The sequence below is a fragment of the Poecilia mexicana genome, unplaced genomic scaffold (genome assembly GCF_051168715.1).
Source record: "Poecilia mexicana isolate PSO_F unplaced genomic scaffold, ASM5116871v1 scaffold_5, whole genome shotgun sequence".
In the NCBI taxonomy this organism is placed as follows: domain Eukaryota; kingdom Metazoa; phylum Chordata; class Actinopteri; order Cyprinodontiformes; family Poeciliidae; genus Poecilia; species Poecilia mexicana.
This window is the reverse complement of record NW_028263374.1, coordinates 8,933,387-8,958,905: the sequence shown is the minus strand read 5'-3', so window position 1 is coordinate 8,958,905 and position 25,519 is coordinate 8,933,387. Positions and strand designations below refer to the sequence as shown.

The 25,519-nt window shown below is 38.1% G+C and overlaps 1 protein-coding gene across 1 annotated transcript; it reads right to left on the bottom strand.

The window, feature by feature from the left end:
• Positions 1–465: 465 nt before the first annotated feature.
• Positions 466–25,386, bottom strand: dnai1.2 (dynein, axonemal, intermediate chain 1, paralog 2). Its single transcript, XM_014982381.2, has 20 exons — positions 25,372–25,386; positions 25,205–25,258; positions 24,775–24,912; positions 24,360–24,440; positions 23,928–24,051; positions 22,413–22,468; positions 22,114–22,269; positions 21,907–21,966; positions 21,683–21,808; positions 21,433–21,517; positions 21,228–21,345; positions 20,840–20,883; positions 20,494–20,741; positions 19,815–19,904; positions 19,573–19,660; positions 19,364–19,443; positions 17,806–17,954; positions 14,886–14,985; positions 5,642–5,824; positions 466–2,874 (listed from the first exon to the last, which is right to left on the bottom strand). The coding sequence occupies exons 1-20, from the start codon at positions 25,384–25,386 to the stop codon at positions 2,779–2,781; spliced, it is 2,091 nt and encodes a 696-aa protein (XP_014837867.2). The 3' UTR covers positions 466–2,778.
• Between the last annotated feature and the right edge of the window lie 133 nt (positions 25,387–25,519).

Sequence of the window (25,519 nt, the reverse complement as noted above, 5' to 3'; positions counted from 1 at the left end):
GCACTTTGGGCTCTCCTTATGCAAAGCATTTCCACTCAGTAACCACCTGATAGTACAAAAAAAAACAAAAAAACAACAAACTATTTTTATACCAAACACTCTGACTGGAAATGCTTCACATATTCTGTTCTCAGAATAGGAAGATTTCTGGTAGTGCACCAGCTCCTATTCCCAACGTAAATAATCATTGGCGCCTGCAAAATAATCGCCCAATGCAAACTTGACAGAGCGTTAGAGTGCAAATAAGATTTTAAGTGACTGTAACATTTACACAGAACTCTCTCCAAGGACTTGAACGATCTCTTCGATGTGATTCATGCAGTTTTAGTTCTTTTAATAAGCATCCAGCATATGCTTCTCATTGACAAAACTAGTGTGAATTAATAACAGCAGCTTTGTTCACATCTCTGCCAAGTATCTGCAAGAAGAAGACAAAAGCGAGCATCTTATTCTAAACTTGTGGACCTGTTAATGAATGAATCATGCTGGAGGACATGAAGGGCAGAAAGGCTCCCGGTGGCAGAGAAAAGCTGAGGGAGTTCGGATCACCGTGGAAACATCAGAGCTCCTGGGTGCAACTTCACTGAACGATCAGATTATGAAGATGGGGAAGAATTACGAGATAGACAAAATAAAGATGTTTCAAAGCAAGATGTTTCCTCCCTGCAGACTGGAGAATAAAAAAAGCTTCCAGATCGTCTCTGGACCGGTGCCCAAGACGGCGTGTACGAGCCAAGATAAGCTGTCTGGCTCTGCTCCACGAGTAACGCAATCTTCTACGTCGATGTATGTCTTGCAACGCTCCGCCTTCCTTTATTTAGTGGATTATTACTGTATGAAACAATGACTCCCCTGCAGCCTGGTTGTACTGTTTCCAACATGTATAAGTGATTTTTTTTTTTTTTTACACTGACATATCTTAGTACATGTCAGTGTCAAGCATTTGCTGCAGATTTGTGTACATCCAAGGTGCTCTGTTGGACCGGAAAAGACAGAAAACTCAGTGTGGTGCTCAAGAAAAGATATTCTTAGAAGAGATTCTAGAATAGCGCCGCTGATTGTGGCAGCATGTTCGAGTAACTTTGTAACACTAGTTCAGATTTGTTGTTTTTGTTGACTTTAGTTCATTTTTTTTTTTTTTGGTCATTGAATGATTGGAGCATTATTTCCTCTGATCTTTGATGCTGTGCCGCTGGAAGGATTTTGTTCTTACTTTTATACTTTCAGACAATTATCACATGTAACCGAGGCAACAAGAGTTTTTTTTTTAACAACTGAGAGCAGCTAATTAGCTTCTCTAAAGCTCAAATAATACCTTAACTATGACCCCGAAGCTCAGAGGAGTTGAAAAGGAAGCTTCGTGGATGAATAGCAGAACCAAAGAGCAGAGAGAGAAAGAGGAAGTTCAAACCATCTCTTTCATTGATCATAATGGGCCATGATCATATCCCAGAGTCCAATGTCTCTATGCCCAGCTTTCTAACCACACATACATTTATAAAGAAGCAGCAAAAAGCAAATGAGGTGGATTAGCAGTGCTTGAAAACAACCGATGGTGTTATCCAGCTCAGGACATGTTACTGTGGAGAATCATCACTGCTGCCCAGGGTAGCAGCAGTGAGGAGCAGCAGGATGTTAAGACAGTACTGAGACTCATACATGTCATTCAGCTACAGTCGTCAGTCAGAGGTCTCTGAAATTTAAGTAACAGCCAGAAGCAGCAGAATGAAGCAAAGCCTGTAAAATGCAAATAAAAAAAAAACTGTGGAAAAGGAGCGAAAACTTTCGGTCAATGCAAAAATCCCACTCAAAGAGTCTAAGAAATTTGTACGAAAAAGCTAAAGTTGTTTTTTTTTTATTTTATTTTATTTTTTTACGGTTGGAACAACTCTAATCCCAACGCAATTAGAGATTCATATCAACTCTGAAATCTACTCAATCCAGTCTGTTTTGTTAAACAGTTTTAATATGTTTATTGTCAACAAATTACATGAAAACACATGCAGCATTTTCAGGTAAGACAGACTGAAGGATCAGTTAAACAAATATCAAGAAAAACAACAAATGACTCAAATCAGTTGAACTCTGCCTTTTTTTTTGACATTTTCTATATGAAACAAAAACATGTCTCAGCTTTTCATGGCAAAAAACAACAACAAAAAACCCCCCAACAAAAACCACATTTTATGGAGATGCGTCAGTGTCAATATTGCTTACATAACTTGTGAAGAGACGAGTAATAAAGAAGCACACAATAGCATTTCCGACATGTCAATGTTTCCTTGGGGAGTTAAGGTTGCATGGACATTTGCAGGACTCTAAATGACTTACAACAAGGTTGTTTCCCAGACGCCTCAGATGCAAATTGGTCTTCTTATTGAGAAACGCTACGCATCTGAAATCATGTCCAAACGAGACAGGAATCCTTTTGCAGAACAGCAACAATAACTGTCCTCAGTTCCCAGAAAATCCAGGTGATAAAACTGAACACAACATAACACAGTGACAAGCATTCCTCTTACAACTTTCACTGAGGGTACTTGTGTCTACTTAATATATCAAAAGTATTAAAAGAAAAAAAAAAAAAAGGAATTTGGGGCATTCAGAAAGCCGCGCAGCTCTCATTTCAATTTCATCAAGTAAGACTCTAAGAGAACATTTGGTCAAATACACAGATCGCAACATGTTCATTTTATTTGCTGCAAACAGATAAAAAAAAAAAAAAAGCCACCATATGAGAAGCCACATTGGCTGAACTGAAGTGGAGTCGGGGTGACTTCAGTCTAGCTCTGGTTCTCTCAGCAGGGCGAGCAGCCTGTCCATCTTTAATACCTCTGCTTCGGAACCCTTGGGCAGCTCCTGGCCCTTCTTGCTCTAAACACATAAAAAACAAAAAACAAACAAACAAACAAGAACCAACAATTAAGTTCTTCTTCTTACCAAGAAGTAAAGGAAACCCAGTGGTGAACACAAAGACAGAATGAAACATGTACAGCTCTGCGAAAAACTAAGAGCCCACTGCAATGAACCCCACTGAAAACCACCTGGTTATTCCACCAAACATTGATCTCTGAACTCTTCCTGAGTTAAAACATTAGTTTTGTTGTTTCTAAATGAATATGAACTTATTTTCTTTGCATTATTTGAGGTCTGAGAGCGCTGCATCTTTTTCCTTATTTTGACCATTTCTCAAAATAAGGTCAAAATTCTAAACTTATTTAGAACAAATACTAAATAAGTTTAGTATTTATTCCGCAAATAAATACTAAACTTTTGCTTGCAGTTTCGGAGATATGTTGTCGATAGTTCAACACATGTTTGTTACTCAAATATATACCTACAAAAAGTAAAATCAGAGAAACTGATCATTTTAAGTGACCTCTTAACTTTTTTTTGCAGAGCTGTGTATATATATATATATATATATATATATATATATATATATAAAATAAGGTTAAAATGTGTTAAGTATAATATATTTTAGAAGGAATAATTTAATGATGCAATTATTATAATTGTATAACAGACCCTTTCCATCTGAATTTTTAATCTGCTGCAAAGTCAGCTTTTGGACAATGTTGCGAAGCAAACAGTTACGGCTCAACTTTATTACCTTATTGTTAAAAGTGATCCCAGCACAAGACAATGTTTAACAGGCCCGCTAAAGCTCTTTTGCAATTACAGGGGCCTGATCCTGAGCTGGACTTTGACTTAAGAAGACCAAAACAGTCAAAGACTTTGAACAGGAATAGTGTATTTTCTAAAGAGAAGAACGTCTTTTCCGAACTTGCCTGTGTGGTTCCTGCTCATTTTCGGATATTTCTACAGAGATTCAGACAAATAACACTCACAGAATATCAATAGTTGCGCTATAATGCTGCTTTTGCTTTGGCTGTGCCACCAATAAAGTCACGTGGCTAAAGTAAAATGCATGTTGTTTTGAGTTACTAAATTATATCAGTGGACACGTGACAACATGCTCTAATCCCCCATAAAAACATCACAGACCTTCAGGCCAAGGCGGCTACATGTGCAAAATAACAGCATCAGCCAGAACGTGACAACGCAGCTGTGATCACAGTTCTCTATATTTTAAACTTACCAATACGGATAATTGGAAACTCATTTCAGATTGAGTATAAAAAATATGACAGGTTATAATAAGAACTGAGAACTGTGCCTTAATGTCGGTCTGTGCTCACCATCTTGGTCTGTGCAGGCTACCCAATCAATACTATTTGCTAAATGTTATTTTTTGCGGCTGATGCTTGTTTTTTTTTTTTTTTTTTTGCCACATTGGCCTTTAAAATGCTCTAAGCACTGTCAGTGATGCTGAACTGTGCAATTATATCACTAATGGACTTGTAAGGTGCAAAGTCAGAGATTGCAGGAGAAGAAGAACTGTGTATGTGCGCGTGCGGTGTGCGTCAAGTTGTGTTCATATAATTGTGTGGTTAAAACAGGATGTTTGGAGGAGTCTGCGTAATACAATGTGCAGTGAAGTGTGTTGTGAAAATGAATGCAATGAATGCTTCTCTCTAGTCATTAAAGTTTACACGCACTGATGCAAACAACACAAAGGAAAAGCGGAAGCGCGGCAGAGCTAACTGTTAATGGGCTCTGATTAAAGTGTTGTGACTCAGTGTGCCATTTGCTTTCCTCCTGTGTTCAGAAGGACTGATGTGATTACTTCTCAGCTTAAGAGAGGCTTCAGGGACTCATCTAGCAGAGGAAGATTAAAGTGGCACTTTGTTTTTCAGCCCGGCTACATTTTGCTATGCTATTATACGCCACTGACCAAATTGTTTTTTCTTTAATTTATTCAAATTGGCATTCGTTCTGTAAACAAGAGAAACAGCGATTCAGATAACTCTGTAACGCGACGGGGAGATTATTCCATAGCGAGATTAAATCAGAATCGGGGTCGAGGCAGCTGCAGCTCTTATTGGTTTCCACGTCCGTTTAAGTAGACCCCGTTTTGAGCAGCCTGTGGGACGGTCTGGCTTATCGGTTTGACTTGTTAACAACTTTTCAGATTTGCCAATCATTGCTGTAGCTGATTGTTCTTGGCAGCACAGTCAATATAATTATGCAAGTTTGATGAACATCTTTTGCTCTGAGCGTCAACACAGCAGGTGAAATGAGACATGACTTTCTGCAAACATTTGTACGAGCCAAGACGATTTACTCTCTGTTCATGGCAGCAAGTAACATATTTTTAAGATAATTAAGTTGGCAGGTGATGACACTATTTGCACACTTTCGACAACATTTGACAAAACCATTGCAATATTGATAACTTATGAATAACTGAGATTTTTTTTTAATCAGCATGCTATAAAAAGATTAAATTAGCAATTTGCTGAACTGAATCAAGTTGTCGTCTTGTACTATATTAAATATACATAAAGAAATCCAGACTGTTTCCATATTTGCTATTTGATAAAAACTAATGTGTGCAGAAATTCCACAAGCAATGCAAAACTAATATGAGTATCTTTTGCATTTTCCAACAATAAATAATCATAAAAACCCTATGTAGCAGGCAGCGCTTTCCTGGATATGCAGCTACACTGTTACCACTGTACCATTGCACTGCTCAAGAGCGGTGGAGCAAATGAGATTTATTGATTTTACTCACCTTGGGCTTCTTGCGGAGGTTCGGGGAGAGCTTGAGGCTGGTCACAGTGCCCCGGTCATCCCCCACAATGATGATCGGATGGATGGGATTAAATTCAATGTGAGTCAGCCTGGTCTTTTTGGCAACCACTATCTGATGGCAGATACCTTCAAATTTGTTGATACTCAGGTCAAAGACGTGAACCTGAGAAAGATGAGTCGTTATAACGCTTGTTTCACTTTTTTACCCCCTCATCAAATGTGTTGGTATTTAGTGACAACAATGTCTAAAAGAAAGATCTTAAAACACAGAAAAACTTGTACTTTGCTGATGTGGAGACAAGAAGAGTACACTGCCTTTCAAAAATGGTTCTTCAGCAGGATTAATCTGTATCTCCTTCCCGTCAATTCCTGACCATCTTCCTTGTGCCTTGTGGTAATATATTCCCCTACCATGTGTACCATTATACTTTTCATGTTATTATTGGTAGAAAATTTCAGAAACCACGCAACCTTTTCCTCCTACTTCAGAATTACGAACCACTTTTTCGTTAGTTTGCGACATAAAAAGACATTAAAACCACACGGAGCTTTGTTTTTGCGAACTGACAAAACCTATAAAAGTCCAAAGTGCCTGGGACTCATAATTCTGAGTCTTAACTCTCCATATTTGTTGGCATGTTGGGACTGTCATGATGTTTTCAAAGTTCCTAGGCATCCTTATCTACCGGACATCATGTCACAATTTTCATCATGTATTTTGATAATCTGATTATATCAAATGAATCTACTACAAAGCAGATCCTACAATTCTTTATCAGAAAGATTACCGTGCTGGTGAAGTTCACACAGCATACAAGTGTTCACGCCAAGAATCCTTGTTTGTAACTAATCATCAGACTCCAACCAAGTATGACTTTCTCTAACCTCTTATCAGTGCAGCTATTAACAACAGTGCTTTTTGACGTTCAAATCTAGAGACTAATGCAACATTAGTCATGAGTAATTGCAGTGCAATATGACTGCATTTGTAATTCACAAAGCCACTTGGAGCAGTCAGTTTACTTCACTGAATTTATAATTACCTTGGCTCACATTAGCATAAAACTACAAATTACAGGTCTTAAAATGCTCCCTCCCAAGAACCTTAAAGAGAAGCTTTGTGCCAGAGTCTTGTAGCTCTAAGAAAAGATATATGTTTTTTAGACTTTCTCAGTATGCAAAGACAATGAAGCACTGCACTGTTATTTGTTTCTAACAAAGGAAATTCCTTGTTTATGTAACTACCACTCCGTTATCCATCTGTCCCTGCTAATCTTTGCTGAATGGCGCCTATCTGCAGCTCTCATTAGGCGAGGGCGGAGAACACTCTGGACAGGTCACCTGCAACGTCCTACGGCCATAAAGCTTAACTTCCTGCCTGCTTTTTGAATTTTATCTGGAGTGAGTTGCCAGCTGCTTAGAACCGTGCCAAGCAGCTCTTTGTCCGCAGTGTACGTTTTCTGTAATTCTCAGTGATTACACAGATGTATGAGTTACTGTGTGGCACATTATGAGGATTGCAGAAAGTCATTTTATTTGGACATTTGGCTGCGTTTATTTATTATGGTTTTTTTTAGACAGAAAAAGCCTCAAATGACAACAACTTAATCATGAGATTCAAAAGTATCAACCAAATACATCTGTTGCCTGGATTCTCTTAATTTGAACAGCTGGCCATCCAGAACTACATCTTTGGGAGAGTGTAGGGGAGTACAACGATTTATTATTTAGGCTCCTCTTTCAAGTGGAGATGATCAAAAATGCCTCCCTTAATGGATCCAAGAACCAGACATGTCATGCAGCCAGTCCACACAAGAACAAATTCTTGTCCACTTAACTTTCAGAAGCCATTAAAGTTAAACCATCCGAGTGATGAGGCAGAGTGATGATACTGCCTCATCACACTAGGTCACAGTGCTACCAAAAGTACGCTCTTGAGTAATATACAAGTACAACCTCATTATTCCAGCCAACACATCCAGTAACATGCGGTGGAAATAAAAACTACAGTCGACTAAAAGTCGCTGAAATTCAAAAATGAGGCCACAAGTCATTTCAAAACTTGTAACCTAAAGGTGAAATCTCCGTTTTACATTCCAGCTAATAAACAAACATACATTTCACAATGAAAATGTAGAAAAATAACTATACTGTAGCAATTGAGTTACATACGTGTGTACACTTGTAAAAGTCTCCTTTAGCAAAAATGAATGTTAATAAAAACTCAGAATTCACTCTCTTTGGTTGGAGTCCATCAGAATCCTGCATTCCGACCGCAGGCAAGCAAAAGTGATATTTTTAATTTATCCAGTCCCATTTTTATAGGTAACAAAAGTCTGGCTCTTTACCTGCTGTTGTAAATACTTGTTTGCGTCTACCTTTATAACAGTTTTGGAACACTGTAACGCAAAACAACCTGGATTTTAGCCATAAATATTGAAAACATCCTACTGGAGTCTGGTACTATCAGAAAAAGCCCACGCTGAGATCACATCAACTCGACAGAGCCAACCTGGAGCAAACAAACACTCAGAATCTGCAACACAATCACAGAGTCATGCATGGATGCAATTCTTGGTAGGCTGGTACATTTGAGAAGGAAGGGAAATGCTGAGTCATGGGAACTGATAATGCAATAGCATTATTCCACACTCCAGCCCTGCACGCATAATAAAACAAATTGCATCAATAAAATAAGTAATTAATACATCAATTTTAAAATTAAATGTATCTATCTTATGCTCTGGCAAACTTCAGGTGCTGCATTTCTGTGGTCCCCACATGACGCAAGGAGAATGCAGGAAAAGAAGAGGTGATTAAAAAGTGTTTATGGCTATTAAAACTGATAACACACCCAGATCCCTAAGATAATTCTGCTGTGGACTCTGACCTGTGATTACAACACGGTTATGCAGTGACAGAGAGACGACATACGTCGTGTGCCTGTTTCTCGGCAGCTGAGTTGAGCTGAACGTTCTGTGTTGGTCGCTCGGGTTAAAACATCTGCGGGTCGACCATGTTTGGGATGAACTTGCTTGCGTTTTGTGTGCTCCTGTGTGCTACCGGCTGCTCAGCTCAAAATGGTAAAACAGTTTTTTTTTTTTTTTTTTACAATTAACTCCGAATCTTGACACGCGAGTAAACATTTCGGCCTCTTGAAGATTGTTTTAGCACTGCTAGGAGATCAAGAATGAATTGTGCTGTGATAATTATCTTTTAAATAAAACATTTAATAAGTCAATTGGTGTAGCTTATGAACTTTACTAAACAGTAAAGTTGAGTAAAATATTCAGTTTTCTTCATGATTTTACAAATGGATTTATATGAATTTATCTCATCAGCAGTAAGAGCAACGAAAAAGACCCTTCAGCCTTGGTTGATTGGTGTGTCAGCTGTCGTTGGCTTCCTGGTCCTTGTCTTTATTCTCCTGATTGGAAAAAAACTACTAAGTATAAGAAGGTTTGTAAATCACAGTTAGTTTTTTCTCAAACACTGACGGTGTTGCACTGTAATCAATTTCTTTGAGACTTTTTAAAAAATCATGTCCTGATGTTAGAAGGATATTTGTAAAGACAAGATTTTACAGAAAATTCAGAATGTTTCCTCACTGCGAAGCGTTCTGAGGCTCTACCTCAGACGTGTGAAGGCGCTCTAGATCCAGATAGAGAAAATTGTTTCTGAAAAGTCGAGATATTTCATCTGTGAAAATGTGAACATCTGCTGTCACTGAAACCTATTTTTGTTGGTTTTCTGCATCTAACACAACATTTTCTATTTAACATATGTTTCAGATTCAACTGTTGAGCACTTTTCTTTCTGACTACCAAAAATCGTAATCATATTGTGGTAGCAGTGTTGTGGTACTCGAAGTTGGTCTTGGTCTTAAGACCGATCTTAAGACCATTTTTTGATGGTCTCGGTCTCGTCTCGGACTCGACCGCATTTGGTCTCGGTCTTGTCTCGGTCTCGGGCGCTGAGGACTCGGCATTTTATTTCAAGACCAGTCAAGACCGCAACTGTGAAAATATCACTAAACGTACAGCATACTGTCCACTTTATTTGTTAACATCTTTGTTTTCAGTGGATGCAAAATGCACCAATTAAAATCCAAGCAACTACGTGTTTCTGTTACTCCCCCCACCCTCCCCACCTTTCACTCTCCCTCCTCCTCCCCTCCCCACCTTTCACTCGCACACCTCCAGGACATGCGCAGTGGTTTTCTCTCAGCGGCAGAAAATGTTTGTCTAATCGTCAGTAATATAATAGCGCTGCATAAATAGTAAGAAATCCGATGGCCACAGCTAACTCAGTAGCGCTTCATTTTCACAGACGGTGGAGACAACGTCTAACTTTTTTCGTCACTTAGAAAAGTAGCTCAAAGAAGGTAAGCTCTGTTAACGTGATGTTAGCAAAGCTAGCTGTACAGAGACACATAAGCATTGTGATGAAATATGTTATCACTCACTGTGCTGAATTATTGTGCGGAGGTGTTGACTGACTTGTCGCATATATGGGACAACGCTATGTCCAAAAGTCTGCAATATAGTGAGGTGACATTCAGAAACAGTCGATTCTTCTCCACGGCTCTTTACTTATTAGATAGGACTGGAGTGTCACTCACTGAGAGCCGTTGTTCTATCAGATAGCCATACGCTGTCAGGATAGCATACATGCATTAAGCATTAAGAAATCCGACTGTCAGAGGAGTTGTCAGTTCACCATACGCAGCAAGTTATGATGAACTTAAGTCATTAAATTGTTTTCAATGATAACTATATAGATATACATGTGTTGTCATGGTTTCAAAGTGTATTTAAAGCAGGGTCTGGCTGCAGCTGGAGTCAGCTACAACACACACCCGTGTAAAACTCACTTAACCGCTAAGTCAGGATGCCATACAACTGTTAATAACAAAGTGTATGACGATCTACGTCATGATTCTATGTTGTTGATTAAATTAAATCTTATGGTAATGATGTGTCTGACAGATATAGCCGGTGTTCTATGACATAGCCATACGCTGTCAGAATAGCATACATGCAGTGAGTACCATGCCAGTGCATGCGCATTAAGTCCGACCGTCAGTGTAGTTGTCAGTATACGCAACAAGTTATGACGAAAATAAGTAATTAAATTGTTTATAATATGACATAATGTGATAACTAGATGGATATACATGCGTTGTCGTGGTTTCAAAGTGTGTTTAAAGCAGGTCTGGCTGCAGCTGGATGCCATACAACTGTTAATAACCAAGTGTATGATGATCTACGTCATGATTCTATGTTGCTGATTAAATAAAATCATATGGTAATGACAGCGTATGCATGTCTGAGCTAAACGTATGACTATCTGACAACGTATGCTGATCTGACAGAACACCGTGATCTGACCTGACAGAACACCCGTTCTTTGTTCTTGTAATGCTCTGTGTACACTGCATCATTATTTTATTTTATTATGTACGTTAATATTTAAATTAACAAATAACTAAAACACAAGAACGAAAGAGCACGCAGAGCATGCACATTGCTCTTTGATTGTTTTTGTTCAAAGTGGCAGCTGCAATGTCTGCCATGGTGTCAGACTACCTGGCTTCATGTACTAGGACAGAGAGTGAAAACAGTCACTATGAGCGCCTTCTGTTTGGTTACTTCTTGCTTGTTGCTCCTTGGTCAGTGTTCATGGTTGAGCGTTATTTACCGTCAGGGCATTGCCTCAATTGCTATGTTTAATGGTGCAGACAGTGGTGGCTTCTTATATGAGCAATATGGGCAAATGCCAAGGGTGTTATGTTTTTAGGGATGGCACGAGACCATCACACTTTTTAGCACATAAATGGAATATTTAATATTAGTAAAATGTATTAAGTATTTAATATCTAGGTGTTTTATGGTAATATGGATCTTTCAGATTATTTTGAGAAGCAATTTCGATCATATTTTACATCTTATTGTGTCATGTAGCGCGGGCCGCTGGTCTTGGTCTTGACTCGGTCTCGACTCCCCTCGGTCTTGGTCTTGACTTGGTCTTGGACCCCAAAAGTCTTGGTCTTGTCTCGGTCTTGATACACTCTGGTCTTGGTCTTGTCTTGGTCTCGGGTAAGGTGGTCTTGAACACAACACTGTGTGGTAGAGTCCCGCGGCTCAGCATAGCTGTTTTGTAATGATTTATTTGATGTAATTTGCATTGTATAACCGACGAAAATTAAGTGCAAACTTTAATAACTAAGCAAAATGTAGTGAGGCTTGAATCTAATCTCACAAAGAGATAACGCCTTTTATTAACAGAGATATATGAGCGTGTTAAATTTTAACTTTGGCAAACTGTAGTGTAATCTTTCTTTTGCTGAAGTTCAACTTGGCTCTCTGCATTAATGTATTGTATGATACTGCAGAATTCTAACTCGCTGGTTGATCAAAAAAGTCAATGTCTTTGATTAGATTGACTGCTTAACATCGCATCGTTTTTCTTGGACGAGCATTAAAATAATATTTTTGGGGTGTTTTGACTCCATTAAAAATGCAGGTGAAAGTATCCAAGCAAGCAACCAATCAGTGCGTCCGTTGTTGTCTTGTGTTGCAGGGAGACAGAGGAGAAACGGGGCTATGAAAAGACCCAAAACCTGGATCTGAACGTCTATGAAACCAATCTGTAGAAACTCATCTGCCTCTGGGGAGAAAACTACTGTACCCACACAGTGACCAGTCCATTACTGATGCACATTTTCAACAGAGAATATGGCTGAATTTAATTTACGCTATCATCCTATGTAATGAGGACTCCTTTTCTTCTAAGTCATCTTTTTTTTTTTTTCTTTTTTTTTTTTTACAAGTTATCAAATCTGATTAAAACAGAAAGACTTTATAGACAGTGTATATAGTACAATTAAATCACAGATGTTCCTCTTAAGGATCACAATTATGTGTACATGGAAAAAAAAATCATAAGTCACCAAGAATGTAAACAAATATATTAAAAATATAATTACAATGTAGAGTTGGGTTGACATAATATGTATTTTAACTACCTTTGATTGCTTACACTGCTATTTTCTTTGAGACAAAAGTGTTGCCTTTTGGAGGGTAGGGTCAAAATGATCTGTACCCTTTGTAGGTTTAGGTAAGCATATAAAGACTGGATGTGATACTAATGTTTTGATTGGTCTAGTCAAGTGTGCTCACTTGACTATGATAATTAAGTTTTGGAAAGAGCTAAATTTTATGGCAAGGAGACGTTCTAACCTCAGTGACTTGGACCTTATAAAAAAGACGAATGGTTAAAAATGCTAAAAGATTGCCTCTGAGTATAAGTGTCAGTTTGTTGCAACGCAAAGCAAGACTGGAGAAGGATATAAATCATTTTCAGCTTGTCATTGTTGTTCAAATGTAAATAAAAACAGATTTTCTGAAAAAAATAATACCCTTTGTACATTGTCTTGTCTTTTGGGATTTGCTCATCTCATTTCTAGGAAACTACAAAGACTGAAAAATATGTGTGACAGTCCCTACAGACAAGGTGGAGACGACATCCACCAGAAACAGTAAACACAGAGCTTGAAGACTAATCACCAGCAGAGATGACCAGACTTTCTCATTATGTCATCCAGACACTTTTCTAAACAGGCGGCTCAGATGGAGGATCAGGGACAGAGAGAATTTGTTTGCGCCACACAACTGTGTGTCATTCTTGCACCTCAGCCTCCAGTCAATGCATTATCCTTGTGAACACATGTGCACAAGCTCACGCAAACCCACACACTCACACCGTTGTTCCTCTGACATTTTGTGGCATGGCAGAAGTAACTGAAAGCCAGGTTGTCATTACTGGCATGCATGCATCGAGGAGCACACGACTTAAATGAGTCAATCAAAGCTCTACTTGAGAGTTGCCACAGAAATTGATTAATGTTCTGCAACAAAACCGCTGGAGAACATGCCAGTCAATAAATGTGAGAGTTCTGTGTGTCTTATATCATTCCTTCTAATCTGAACGGAATAAAATAAAGTACTCAGTCTTGATGAATTTGAAAAAATACAACTGAACACAGGGATAAACCTTCAATCCGGTGCTGCATGTCTTCCCCTTCTCTCCTCACCTTTCTTCCTGTCAAACTACTAACTCCACAAACTTAAAAACATAGCCATTTCAAATGGCTATTAAAACGTATGCTTTTGCCACACCCCAAAGTCTACAACAAGGTGGAACTGCAATACATTTCAAAGTAATCCTTCACAATTAAAGCTAACATAAAATATGAGACGGAGAGGTATGGTTGTAAGGTATGGTTGCAAAGATTCAACCAATTTGAAATGTTGCTCCAAAAAAACCTCCTTGCCAAAGCTTCTAATAAACCAAAAAGCATCTTGCTATTCTGGTTCATTTTCCGGTAAATTTCTACCGCATACACTAGAAATGCTGAGCGGTGACAATTGTCCTGAAAACATCCTCCGGTTCCATGTCTCAGGCAGGGCAAAAGGTTGGTTGTGTGGTGTAACGAGTCATCCTATGCCACAGCTGGTGCCTGTGGTGACCAAATGCTGGCAGTTGAGAAGGACATGATATAAACACACAAAGTATCACATAAGGTGTCTCTCATATTACTCAGCTCTCATTTCCTCTCTGTCATTCTCACTCGACTTCACTTGGCGCACTGCACAAAAAACGTGTCAGACATAACAACCTTGACTTTTATGTAGTGTTGCGCAGAGTGAGAGGACCAACAGATGGGGACAGCTTGAAGCCATACAGAAAAAATATGTGAAGATAAGCAACGCGACACCCGCTGAAATTACTTTTGCCTGGAATCAATAACTAGGAAGCTTCTTTGTTACATGAAATAAGAGTCTGAACCAACTCGATTTCCCGAGGCTACTTAACTTTGATTCGAGACTCATCCAATATATAAAGAAGATTAAAAAGTGAGCGGCAGATGGTAGACCGTATAGCTGTTTGGTGCTTCACATGCTCAGTCAAATAAATGTCAAGTTATCGTTGATACACAGCGGACGCGTGTTGCCGCATCTGTGCAATCCCGGAGGCAAGCGCGCTTCAGGCGCTGATGAAGGTCTAAAACTGGTGACATGCTTCTTCTAAACAGGGGATCGTCGGCTAGGAATGTTTTGTATGTTCTAAATTCTGAAGGTAGAAAACGATTAGAAGTTCTGCTCATTTTACCGTGCTGCATTTTGAAAAAGGAAAAGGAGAGAACTGAAAAAGGCCCTTACCTTTCTGTCTATTGTCACGGCCGCGAATATAGTGGAGGAGTAAGGAGCCCAGCAAACATCTCCAACAGGCGAGCCAAGGTCGAAGGTGAACATTGGAGTCCTGAAACAATTACAAGAGGAAAGCTAAAGTAAAACACAGGCAAAGTTGCTCATCATATACATATAGAGACGCATTTTATTTTCTGAGAACTGACACATTTGACAATCCTTTTGGGAATGCACTCAGGAGCAAGTCTAACACCAAGTGAAAATGGAGGCCCTGCCACATGACCAAATTCTTGTTCCAGAATCCAGAAACATATATAAAAGAGTGAAAGACTCAAAATGCATTACCTAAAAAACACATATCAGCATGTCAATCAAAATGTCTTGCACAACATTTCATTTGCACATCCAGGTCAGTGTGCAAATGACCTGGATGTGCTTTTCAAAGCTGAAAAGCTTGGAATATATCTGACCAGAATAAAGATATATATAAAAAAATAGCTACACTAACAAACCGGTAGTTTTGACTACTTTGACTCATGTCTAAGTCCGTCGCAACAGGCAATAAATCAATTAATCAATGGTCAATATTTTTGAGGGGCAATTTTGTTTTCAGAGACATGAGACACACTATGTCAAAATGTTAAAAATCACACTTTAAAATAGCTTTTTGTAAAGATACAAAACTTTAATTTCTGAATCCAAACAATGAGTTCATATTTCATTTATTTATAGTTTTGGCTTTGTGTGGTTTTTATGGCCCTTTTTTATTGCTTTTGGTTGTGTTTTTTTAATATTTAAAATATCATTCAGTTTTCGGTGTTTGCTGGTGCCATTAATAAATAACTTGAAAATGGTCTCAAAACATTATTTTTTCTATCACAACAATTACTAGAACAATTTGTCATCCAGCAAAATTTGTCAGTGTGACAGACCTATATATGATACAGTTACCACCACACTAACATGCACAGTGCCACTTAAAGTTACTCCTTCAACCTTCTCACGTTTCGTGAGTGCAAAAGGCAGTGCATACTGTAGCTGCAGAAGGTTGTGCTCTCAACCTTCTACACAACTTCACCCTTGACCTTCTTACAGCGTTCCTTTGTCTTCATAATGCTATTTATTTCCTAGCATTCTCTGAGAAACTTCTGAGACCTTCACAGAACAGCTTTACTGGTACTAGAAATAAACGGGACACAGGTTAACTCTATTTATAAATTAAGTGGCTTCTGGAAAAAAAGACCCCCCAACAAATTTCCTTGTCTTTCCTCTGCACAGTCAGGTGGAATGTTTTTATATTGAAAGATAAAATACCCCCTCAAAAAAGGCTATTTATGTTATTTAAAACTACCTTATGTTTGTGTGTGAGGAATTCAGGGCAAACTAACTAAAGTCTAATCTCTCCACGGTATAAAGCAGAAACCTACTCATACTCACGTAAGAAGATGGAGACATTTTCAGTTTTCCTATTGTTTTTTCTCTGCACAAGGCAAATGCATATGCATCACTTACCTACTGATCATAATCATAATATATTCTTCTTTCACTGGTTTTGGAAGACGCGTTGTTGTAACTCTCGTGGCCCAGAAACATTGCATTATTTTTGCACTGAAGCCTAATCGTCAAGGAGATCCACATTCATTCCTTCATTCCTTTATTTATAAGGTCTGGTTGTATTTAATTCCACAGTGAGCTGAGAAGTGAAAGCGTTTGAATTCAGGAAATCTTAAGTTTTGTATTTTTAGGATGTTGAGGATCACACTTTGAAATAGTGTCTCTCATGATGAGCAAATGATTACTATCATTATTCAGTCAAGCTGCTTGCGCAGTCAAAATGTGGGAGGATGTGTGGGTTAATCAAATGAGCCAAGAAAATTATGTTTGATCCACGATGAGTCTAAGAAGCTCATAAAGACACTGCAAAACCACGGAAAGATCAGAGGAATTACTATTGTGTTTCACTGAGTGTGTCTGACTATTTGCAAACAAACCATTAAAAATGTTGCTAAGATTATTGTTATAGCATTGTTTAACACATTTTTTGTGTCAATCTTTCATTGGCAAAATGAAAAGACAATGTATAAAATATATCAAATTTTATATTCTTCAACTAATCAAAATGACAATAAAAACAGGTTTGTCCGTTGGACGTTAAATGGATGCGATGTTGACATCAATCAACTCCTTTCAGCTCAACCCTGAGTTTCAAAGAAAGACTGTAACACTAGTCGTTATAGCAGTCATGTTGCTTCCCAGAGCTTTCAATCTCCTGTGAAAACGAACCTCTTCCAACGAACACGAATACTTCACAGAACAACACGTACACACAGTCTTTCCACAGGTTCAGCGCTGCCTATTTTATTCAATGGAAAGTTCAGCTAAGCCAGCAGACACAGATGGAACGCTGGCTCTTGTGTTGGTGGACATGTGTCTTAGCACCACATAAACAACAGTGTCACAGACAAGTGTTGATATATGTGTTGATAAATGGCGTCTGTGACAGTCTGGTGATTAGCCAAGTGGAAAAGCTCGCTAACTGTCCAGTTGATTGCTGCAGCAGGCTTCAGCCCCGGTAATCCCGGAATGGTAGGATTAAAAGGAAGTAGGCTACAAAGAATTGAATACTTATTTAAATTAGATTTAAAGTTAAATGAGGTAAGGTGAAAGTTTTAGGGGAGATTATGCTTTCCGAGCACAATGTGATACTGTATAGCATAATCAAGTAACTATGTTAACGTCAGTTGTTATAAAGATGTCGTACATATCAAACATGACTTAAGAGAATTTGACTTCACAATTTGATTCCTTGAAATACAGTTCTTCCTGATGTTCATTTGACTGTTATGTGTTCTGCTGGCTGATTAGGGTAAGTTTATTATTTTATGGTTAATAGCTGTAAGAAAAGTCTAATGTCTCAATTTCTGTTTCTTACTTGATGGTGTGGTCCCAGATCTTGACATTCCAGTCTGAACTGCAAGAAATAAAAATTCTGGGATGGAAGTGGTTCCACTTAATAGTGTCCACTGGCATACGATGGGCATCATATGTCTCCAGGAACTGACTGGAGTAAGTCTTGGAGCACTAGAGAATAAAAGGAAAAAGCTGATTATTACCCAGAAATCAAAGTGAAAAGAAGTCAATATTCTTAAGACGTTTAATAAGTTACTCAGCTCATTCGGTGTCTGCATATTAGATCTTAATAAAATGAGGTTTAAAACATCTACAGCATTAACAAAATGACATTTATGGAAATGCCTTCATTCAAGTGTTACCAAATCAAGATATGGCATATAGATAGACTCAAAAGAAAACAGAGTTCAACTAGGATTTTACATTTTACTTTAGTTTATTAATTCCCCCCGCCCCCATATATTTTAATTCTTGTTTTCTAGTTAACCTCTACAGGATGTGTGTCACATTACAATAAGAAAGAGTATTGAAATGATTTATAATTCTTTTTTACTTAAATTTGTGGTATTTCATCAGGGACATGTGAACCTTATTTGTTATTCTGTGCAGACAACTGTATAATGATTTTCCTGTTATTTATTGTGTATATGCTTCCACTATGGTGCTTGCTGAAAGTGATTTGGTAAAAAATGTTGCTGCACTGAAACTTAAAGTGAAATATATACCTGAGAGCTTTATTACAAATTTGATTTAGGGATTGTGAAAGCAACAAAATAGAAGAGCTAGATTGCAGGGATAAATTAACAAGACAATCTTAGGTAAACACCTAATAGGTTGTGGACACAGCTGCTGCATTTTCGAACCCAGTCAAAATGACTGCTGTCCTGCAGCTCTGCGAAAGATTGTTAATCTGTCCTCTCTTAGGTGTCCGTGCCAATGTGACAGAAGGAGGATCTAATTTCACACATATCGGGGAAGTGTCTGTCAACAAGTTAGCAAGAAGAGCCGAGTGCAGCGGAGGTGATCCTGAATCTTTTTTGCTTTCTTAGTAGAACTGTAAGGTATCAAACATCTTTTAAACATGTGTCTTATAGTGTCTGAGTTGAAATGAATTTCTATGCAAAATTTTAAGATGCAGCCCACTGACACAGATACCAAAAGGTTAAAGTGGGTCAAATATGGCATGTTTCGTTTTATCGCTCATCTCCAAGGACTACTGTTAACAGGAGTTAATTAAAAATAATATTTAAAGTTAGAGTTTAGCGTTAATGATTCTACAACCATAACACACGTGTAGCACTTTGGATAAATACTGCCCACCGCTGGCTTTGTGACATTTAGAGAATGATGCTTTATTCTCATTTAAAAGGAATTCACTTTCATTCATGTTTTACACATAAACTTCTTTTTGGCTTGAGAATAAGTTCAGATAGCCTTATTACTGTATGTCAAATTAAGATGTGACTTCTTTTTTTTCCCTCGAGGTCTGCCTGTCGAAGTGGATCACATCAACAACATTCTTAATGTAATTTTAGAAGTGTCACTCAGCGACATCAGCTCTTGAAATCCTTCACACATACCTTATATATTTTCCCCTCTTCTGTGCCAACTAAGAACAGATAATCAATCTGTTTGTGGAAGTCGAGCGAAGTACCATGAGCTGCACATAGGAGGCATAAAGATATACACTGTCACAGATGTCAGTCTCATTTAATAAACTAATTTTATAAATCAAAGAGAAAACACTGTCATAGAGAGACTCTCATAAAGGTCTGTGAGGGAGTCTTACAGACGGCAGTCATCTGTGAATCCTCTGACCCATCGGATGGAGCACCTTTCACAGACAGTCTGATAATGTCTGATGACATTAGCTCATTCTGCAATCATAGAAATATACAGTTAGAAAGCAACCTACAGTACGGATACAAAACACACAAATTCATGATCGCAAAATGAAAGAAATACACAAAAGCAAGAAATAATGATTCAAATAACCAAGTTGCATTTGCAGTATGTTCTGACTGTACAAACCTTGACGAGTGTCCAGGTCACGACTCTGCCGTCAGATGACACCGAACAAAACATGTGGTTGTTGTCCATGTCATCGTTTTGCCAGCGCACCTGAATATAAGATGTCTGTGTGAGAAGACTAAACACATAAACAGACTGAAAGTTTTGGATTATCTTCATCATTCAAACTGGCAAAAATATGTCTCTATTCAAATGTATCCCAAACCTAAATAACTATACCAAGTTTCCCCCAAGAAAACTTGCAAAGCCCGGTGGTTGGGTGCTAGGGTAGTCATTTGTTCAACGGCCCGTTGTGTTTTGGAGTTGAAAAGTGTTTAAAGTTGACAGGAAATTTGGAAATATCACTTCATAATTATGTGTTATTGAAATATTGAGAGATTGATACCTGAACATCAACTATAAAGCCTGAAAAAATGCTAAATTTTTAAAAAGACTTAAAAAAAGATAAGCAATACTTAGCCTGGTGGGGGCACAAGTAAAGCCTGGTGGCCCGCCAGGCTTAAAATACACTGGAAAATCCTGACTATAATAATACCACTGATTGTTTGAAGCTAAATTTCTTTAAAGAAAAAAAAAAAAAAAAACTACTGAAAAACTAACCTGAGCATGAAAAAATCAAGTTGAGTACTTCAACATTTAACTGTACACATAAACAGTGAACTCCCCAACCTAATGTCACCTGCCAGACAGGATCTGTGTGCTTTCCGGTGCTTGCGGTACTCTTGTAAACAGGGTCCCGTGTTTGCTCCTTCAAGTTGTAAACAGCCACACAGCCATCGTAGAAACCCACTGCCACCAAATACGAGAGTTGTGGATGGATGTCCAGACAGAGGATCCCAGAGGCCGTGGGGTAGATGTGCTCCGGAAAAGCCGAGTTCTTCAATGAGAAGAAGAGCAGCATGCCACCCGCCTGTTTACCAAAGTCATCTGGCCACAAAAGAGACAAAACCAAGACGATTTGGAAAGGATCAGTTTTTAAAAATGATTCAATAAAAGATGTTATAACAACTTCAGTTAGTACTCACATGATCCCAATCCCACAGCAAACAGGTCCTGGTATTTGTTATTCCTATCGAATAATAATCAGTTATCAGTCATCCTTCTCTTTTGTGACAGTAATGACATACAAAACTGAAAACGTATTAATAGTCCTCTTTACTAAGTCCCCCTGGTATCCATGAATAAAATCCAGACTTCAACATTTTGAAATGAAAATGCATGACTGCACCATATCAGAGGTGGGCATCCACTAAATTAACAAAACATTAATCAGAAAAGCAGCCCAAAGACTCAAGGTGGCTCAGGAGAAGTTGCATACTGACAAAATGTGATAGAGTTCACAGGGAATCGAAACTTTACAAGTCCCCCCATTATTCAGATTTTATGTTTCACAGATTTGATAAATCAACACACCAGCAGAGGGCAGTGACAGACAAATGCCTGGCTTTTTCATACTGAAACGTCCACAAAGGCAGAAGAGTTCCCTCCTGGTCTCTGAACTCATCTGAGGCATCCTCAAAGTACTTAAAATCTGAAGGTTACAAAAGGAATGCAGTTAGAGAACAACACAGAGCAACATGTGTTGTAAAAAATGTGTTTTACATATAAACGATCATGCCTTGTGCTATGTCATCCATTGTATTTTGGATGACTATTCGTTCAATGATCTTGGCTACCTCGGCCACTTGAGTGACATCCTCACTCTGTAATAGAAACACAGCAAAGTTTTGGGGTCTCCGGAAATACTATGTCAACCAATTAGCATATATCAGTTTTGGTTTGGTAATGTGTAGGCTGCACAATTTAATTGTATATATTGAATGTACACAATGATACATTTAAGGAAGGAAAGCTTAAAAAAACTTTACCCCACTGTCCAGCAACGACTTTTTCTTGACGTCAAAATCCTCTTTTTTCTCTACTGTGCTTTTCCTTTTCTTTTCAATTGAGTCTTGCTTCTGCAGTTTCTCCAAGTATGCGTCGTAGATCTCCCACTGCAAGCAGTCAGTTATTAAAGTCAACCAATCACTTTTTCCCACAAAGAGAAAATAAGTCCACTCACAACACACCAGAGCACAAGTGTGCAACGTACCTGATTAGCAGAGTCAGAAAAGGTGATGCGGGGAGGAGGTTCAGTCTGGCAGCTTCTTTCCTGAGGAAAAAGGAAAACCTCTTTATCTTAATACATAGTACATCAATACATAAGCAACGACAAAGTGTGTTAATACCAATATTGTAGTGCCTACTTTGTAAACATTGCATATGTTAACTACACACAGTAGTTACTGCTTTTTCATACCCTTGAAGGATTATTGCGAGTCTGTCCTGCCCTTTCACTGAAGTTGAATTGATTTGTAATTTTTGCCTCCCTCTTGCGACGTTTTGAGGAAGCACTACGTGGTTTGTCCTCATCTCCAGTTTCTTCACTTTCGCCTCCATCCTCCACAGGTGTAGTCTATTGTGGAAAATCAGCAGACAGAGGTTCAAGTTCAATCTACACAATTCAAACTTGAGTATTTACTCAAATATTTACAGTATTTCAACAATGTCTTAAATCACTTTTAAGTGCCTAAATACAGATTTTTTTCTTATTTTTACCGGGGTTCCAGCGTGATCCTCATGTGATTCTACTTTACTCTCCACTGGTACAATCCCTGGGCAAATATGACATATTTATTCTTAAATTTATAGTTCATAAAGCAAACAAAATGCACTCTGTACATTGTGTAATTCTGCAAACTGTTTGTTAGCTTAATAGTGGCATCTAGTGGCTCCAAATATTCACTACACCAGGAAAAAAAGAAACAACGTAAGCTCCAAAAACCCTCTTAAAGTTAAAAACACCTTATCATTCTTAAAAGGACAAACATTGTTAAGCCCAGACAAGCCAAAAGTCTTCCAAAAACAACACATAATCTCTATAGTTTTTTTAACGGAGATCAATTTAACACTTTTTTTTAGGGGGCGGTGGGCTTGTAAATTGACTGAAATACCAAATTCAATTTCCAATTTTAAATTGTTTTTTTATTTTCTCCCTTTCGACTTTATAAATAATAATAATTATAAGTAACAGAAAATATTTTTAAAAACTCACTTCTATTTCAATCACCCCTTCTGGGAGTTGACTGGATGCAAAACGTCTTGTATTCAAATGAGAAAATGGGCCCTGGGTGGGCTGACATCGGTCTGAACTACGAAAACCCAAGGAATGAAATGGTGACAATAAATCCAGATTTCCCAAAAATTACACTTTCGCAATGGGCAAATACGATTTATCCATAAAAAATCAATTTATCGCCCAGCACTACAGCAACCCAAATCTGTGGCATAAGAACCCACCAAAGATCATGCCATGACTGCCACAGAGAGGCAGTCAATGTTTGTTTTTTTTTTGTTTATACAGTACATGTCCTTTATGAGTACAAAATGCCTGCAGATAGAGGCATTAATAAATAAATCAACAACTGCCCAAACATCATTCAAGCATTTTTCCGTGTCATAATTTAGCTGTTGTTTTTGTTTTCTTTGAGAGAACATTTGACTGCCCTCTTTGCATTTATAACTTTCCCACCTACCACGTGTGCAGCATCAGTGTAGTTAGTTGAATTACAGGCAGACGGGGTTTGCCCAGAACATTAGCTGAAGATAGGCACCAGCAACCCTCCCGACCCCACTAAGGGATAAAGGTGTAAGAAAATGGATGGATGGATGGACGGACGGACGGACGGACGGACGGACGGGTTGCAGCAGAGTGCTTTTAAATCCTCCAGGTATGATTTGCTAACTCCTACAAGCTACCAACCTCACACAAGATTTTTCTTGATCTCTTGTTATTCATATAATTAACTGATTATATATAAAAAACATTATCACTGCTTTTATCTTGGGTGGTTATTCTGTTGTGCATTGATGACTCACTTCTATATTCCTTAATTAAAATGATCACTCAAGTCTTTTTTTTCTTTCAAGTTCCTTGTCACTTTTCAGATAGGGGGAGGGGGGGAATACAATAAAAGCCTGGACATCATTAAACAGAAAAAGTAGAATTTCTTTTTTTTATATGTCCTTTAACTGTCCAGATCAAAACTCCAGGATTCTTAATAGCTGACATACCTGGAGGTAGCTGAAAGATGGAAAGTCTTCGAGCTTCATCAGACTCTTTATGCAATAGGTTCCCCTCCAAAGCAAAGTGGACAGCCAAGTGATCCACAGCAGTCACTGGCTTATAGACACGTTCCTAAAATAGACAAATAAAAATTATGAATGTTAGTAAAATAAATTAATTTCAATAGAACTAAGTGATTTCCCCAAAATATCTTAATTATCTGCTCAGAAGACGTTAAATAAGTAAATATCACAGTAAAGACTTTTTGGCAAAATACCAATTTAATTTTAATGTCTTTATAAAGAGCCAACATGCAGAGTTGTTTTCATACAACAATCTTAAAATACCTTATTTGGATTCACAGTGGCTATAATTTTGCAACAATGGTAGCATATACATTGTATTATGTAATTGTATGTGCTGAGTTATGACTTCCCTACCTTGAAGCTGTAGCGAACAAGATTTTTTGGAGCATGTGGGTTGTTTGCATTGAGAACTCTTGTAATTTCCTCTTTCAGCTCCTATATAAATCAGTACAGATCAAAAAAAACAAAATTACATGTATGTAATATAAAAAAAAATATCACCCAGGGCAGATAATTTGATAAGTCAGAAGGTCAGAAAGAGAGAGAGAGAGAGAGAAAGATGGCATAAGACCTGTCCAAATTGAATTAGAAAATTTATATATAGATAAGGAATGATTAGAATGATCCCAAAGAGAGATCACAAGATACCACAAAGTATACATGAGAGTTATATATATTGTTCTATGTGATCTGTCTCTGTCTTAAGTAGGACTTGTCTCTTGTCTACAGGCCTGCTTTTATCATTCATCCAGTTATATCCTTCTCTTACAGCCTCTGAGAGGTCCAGTTGATGATGATGGTGATGATGGTGGTGGTGGTGATGATGATGATGATGGTGATCCGCAGCGGATTTCAAATGGAAAGCGTCGTCCAAGCCATCAGTCGCATCCCATGCGTCATCGTCATCCTACAATGTCAAGCAAATAATAGATCTATGTCTGTAGAAAACAGAAAATTATATTTTGGTGTACAAATGCATTGCAAAAGTAATCATATCCCTCGGACTATTCAATAGTTTGTCATGGTCCAACAACAAATTTCAGTCTTGGTAGCTGAAATGTTTTTCCTTCCACTTTACAATCATGCCCCAGGTTTTGTTGGTCTACACATACATATATTGCGGTTCGTGGCAAGTAAATTAATATTTAGACTTACTCGCTTTTAGTTGTTTACTTCGAATATTTGGGAGATAAACGCACCTTTGATAGTCCTTTGGATGACTTCAGACCGGGCAATTTGTGAACAGTGGAAGCCTGTTTGAAAACAAATCAAGACAAGAGTCAAAATGTGAAGTTAACGAGTACGCGTACGTGTCTTGCGATTTTGCTAGTAGCAGCTAGACTAAGTAAGATTTGGTAACAATTACCCTTCGACCAGCCATATTCATGGGAATTGAGGTAGGACCCCGGTTCCAAAAGCTTCATAAAATATGTCTATCTCAGTTTTTTTTTTTGCCAATAAAAATCAGACAAACTCTTCAAACGGTCACAAGCAAAAGGAGAACGCGCTTAAAG

What these genes read in the sequence shown, in the direction of transcription:
- dnai1.2 (XM_014982381.2), bottom strand. An exon ending in AGGATCACGCTGGAACCCCG is followed by an intron (nt 22,270 to 22,412) that starts GTAAAAATAAGA and finishes TTTCCACAATAG; the next exon opens with ACTACACCTGTGGAGGATGG. An exon ending in TTTCTGACTCTGCTAATCAG is followed by an intron (nt 21,809 to 21,906) that starts GTACGTTGCACA and finishes GACTGCTTGCAG; the next exon opens with TGGGAGATCTACGACGCATA.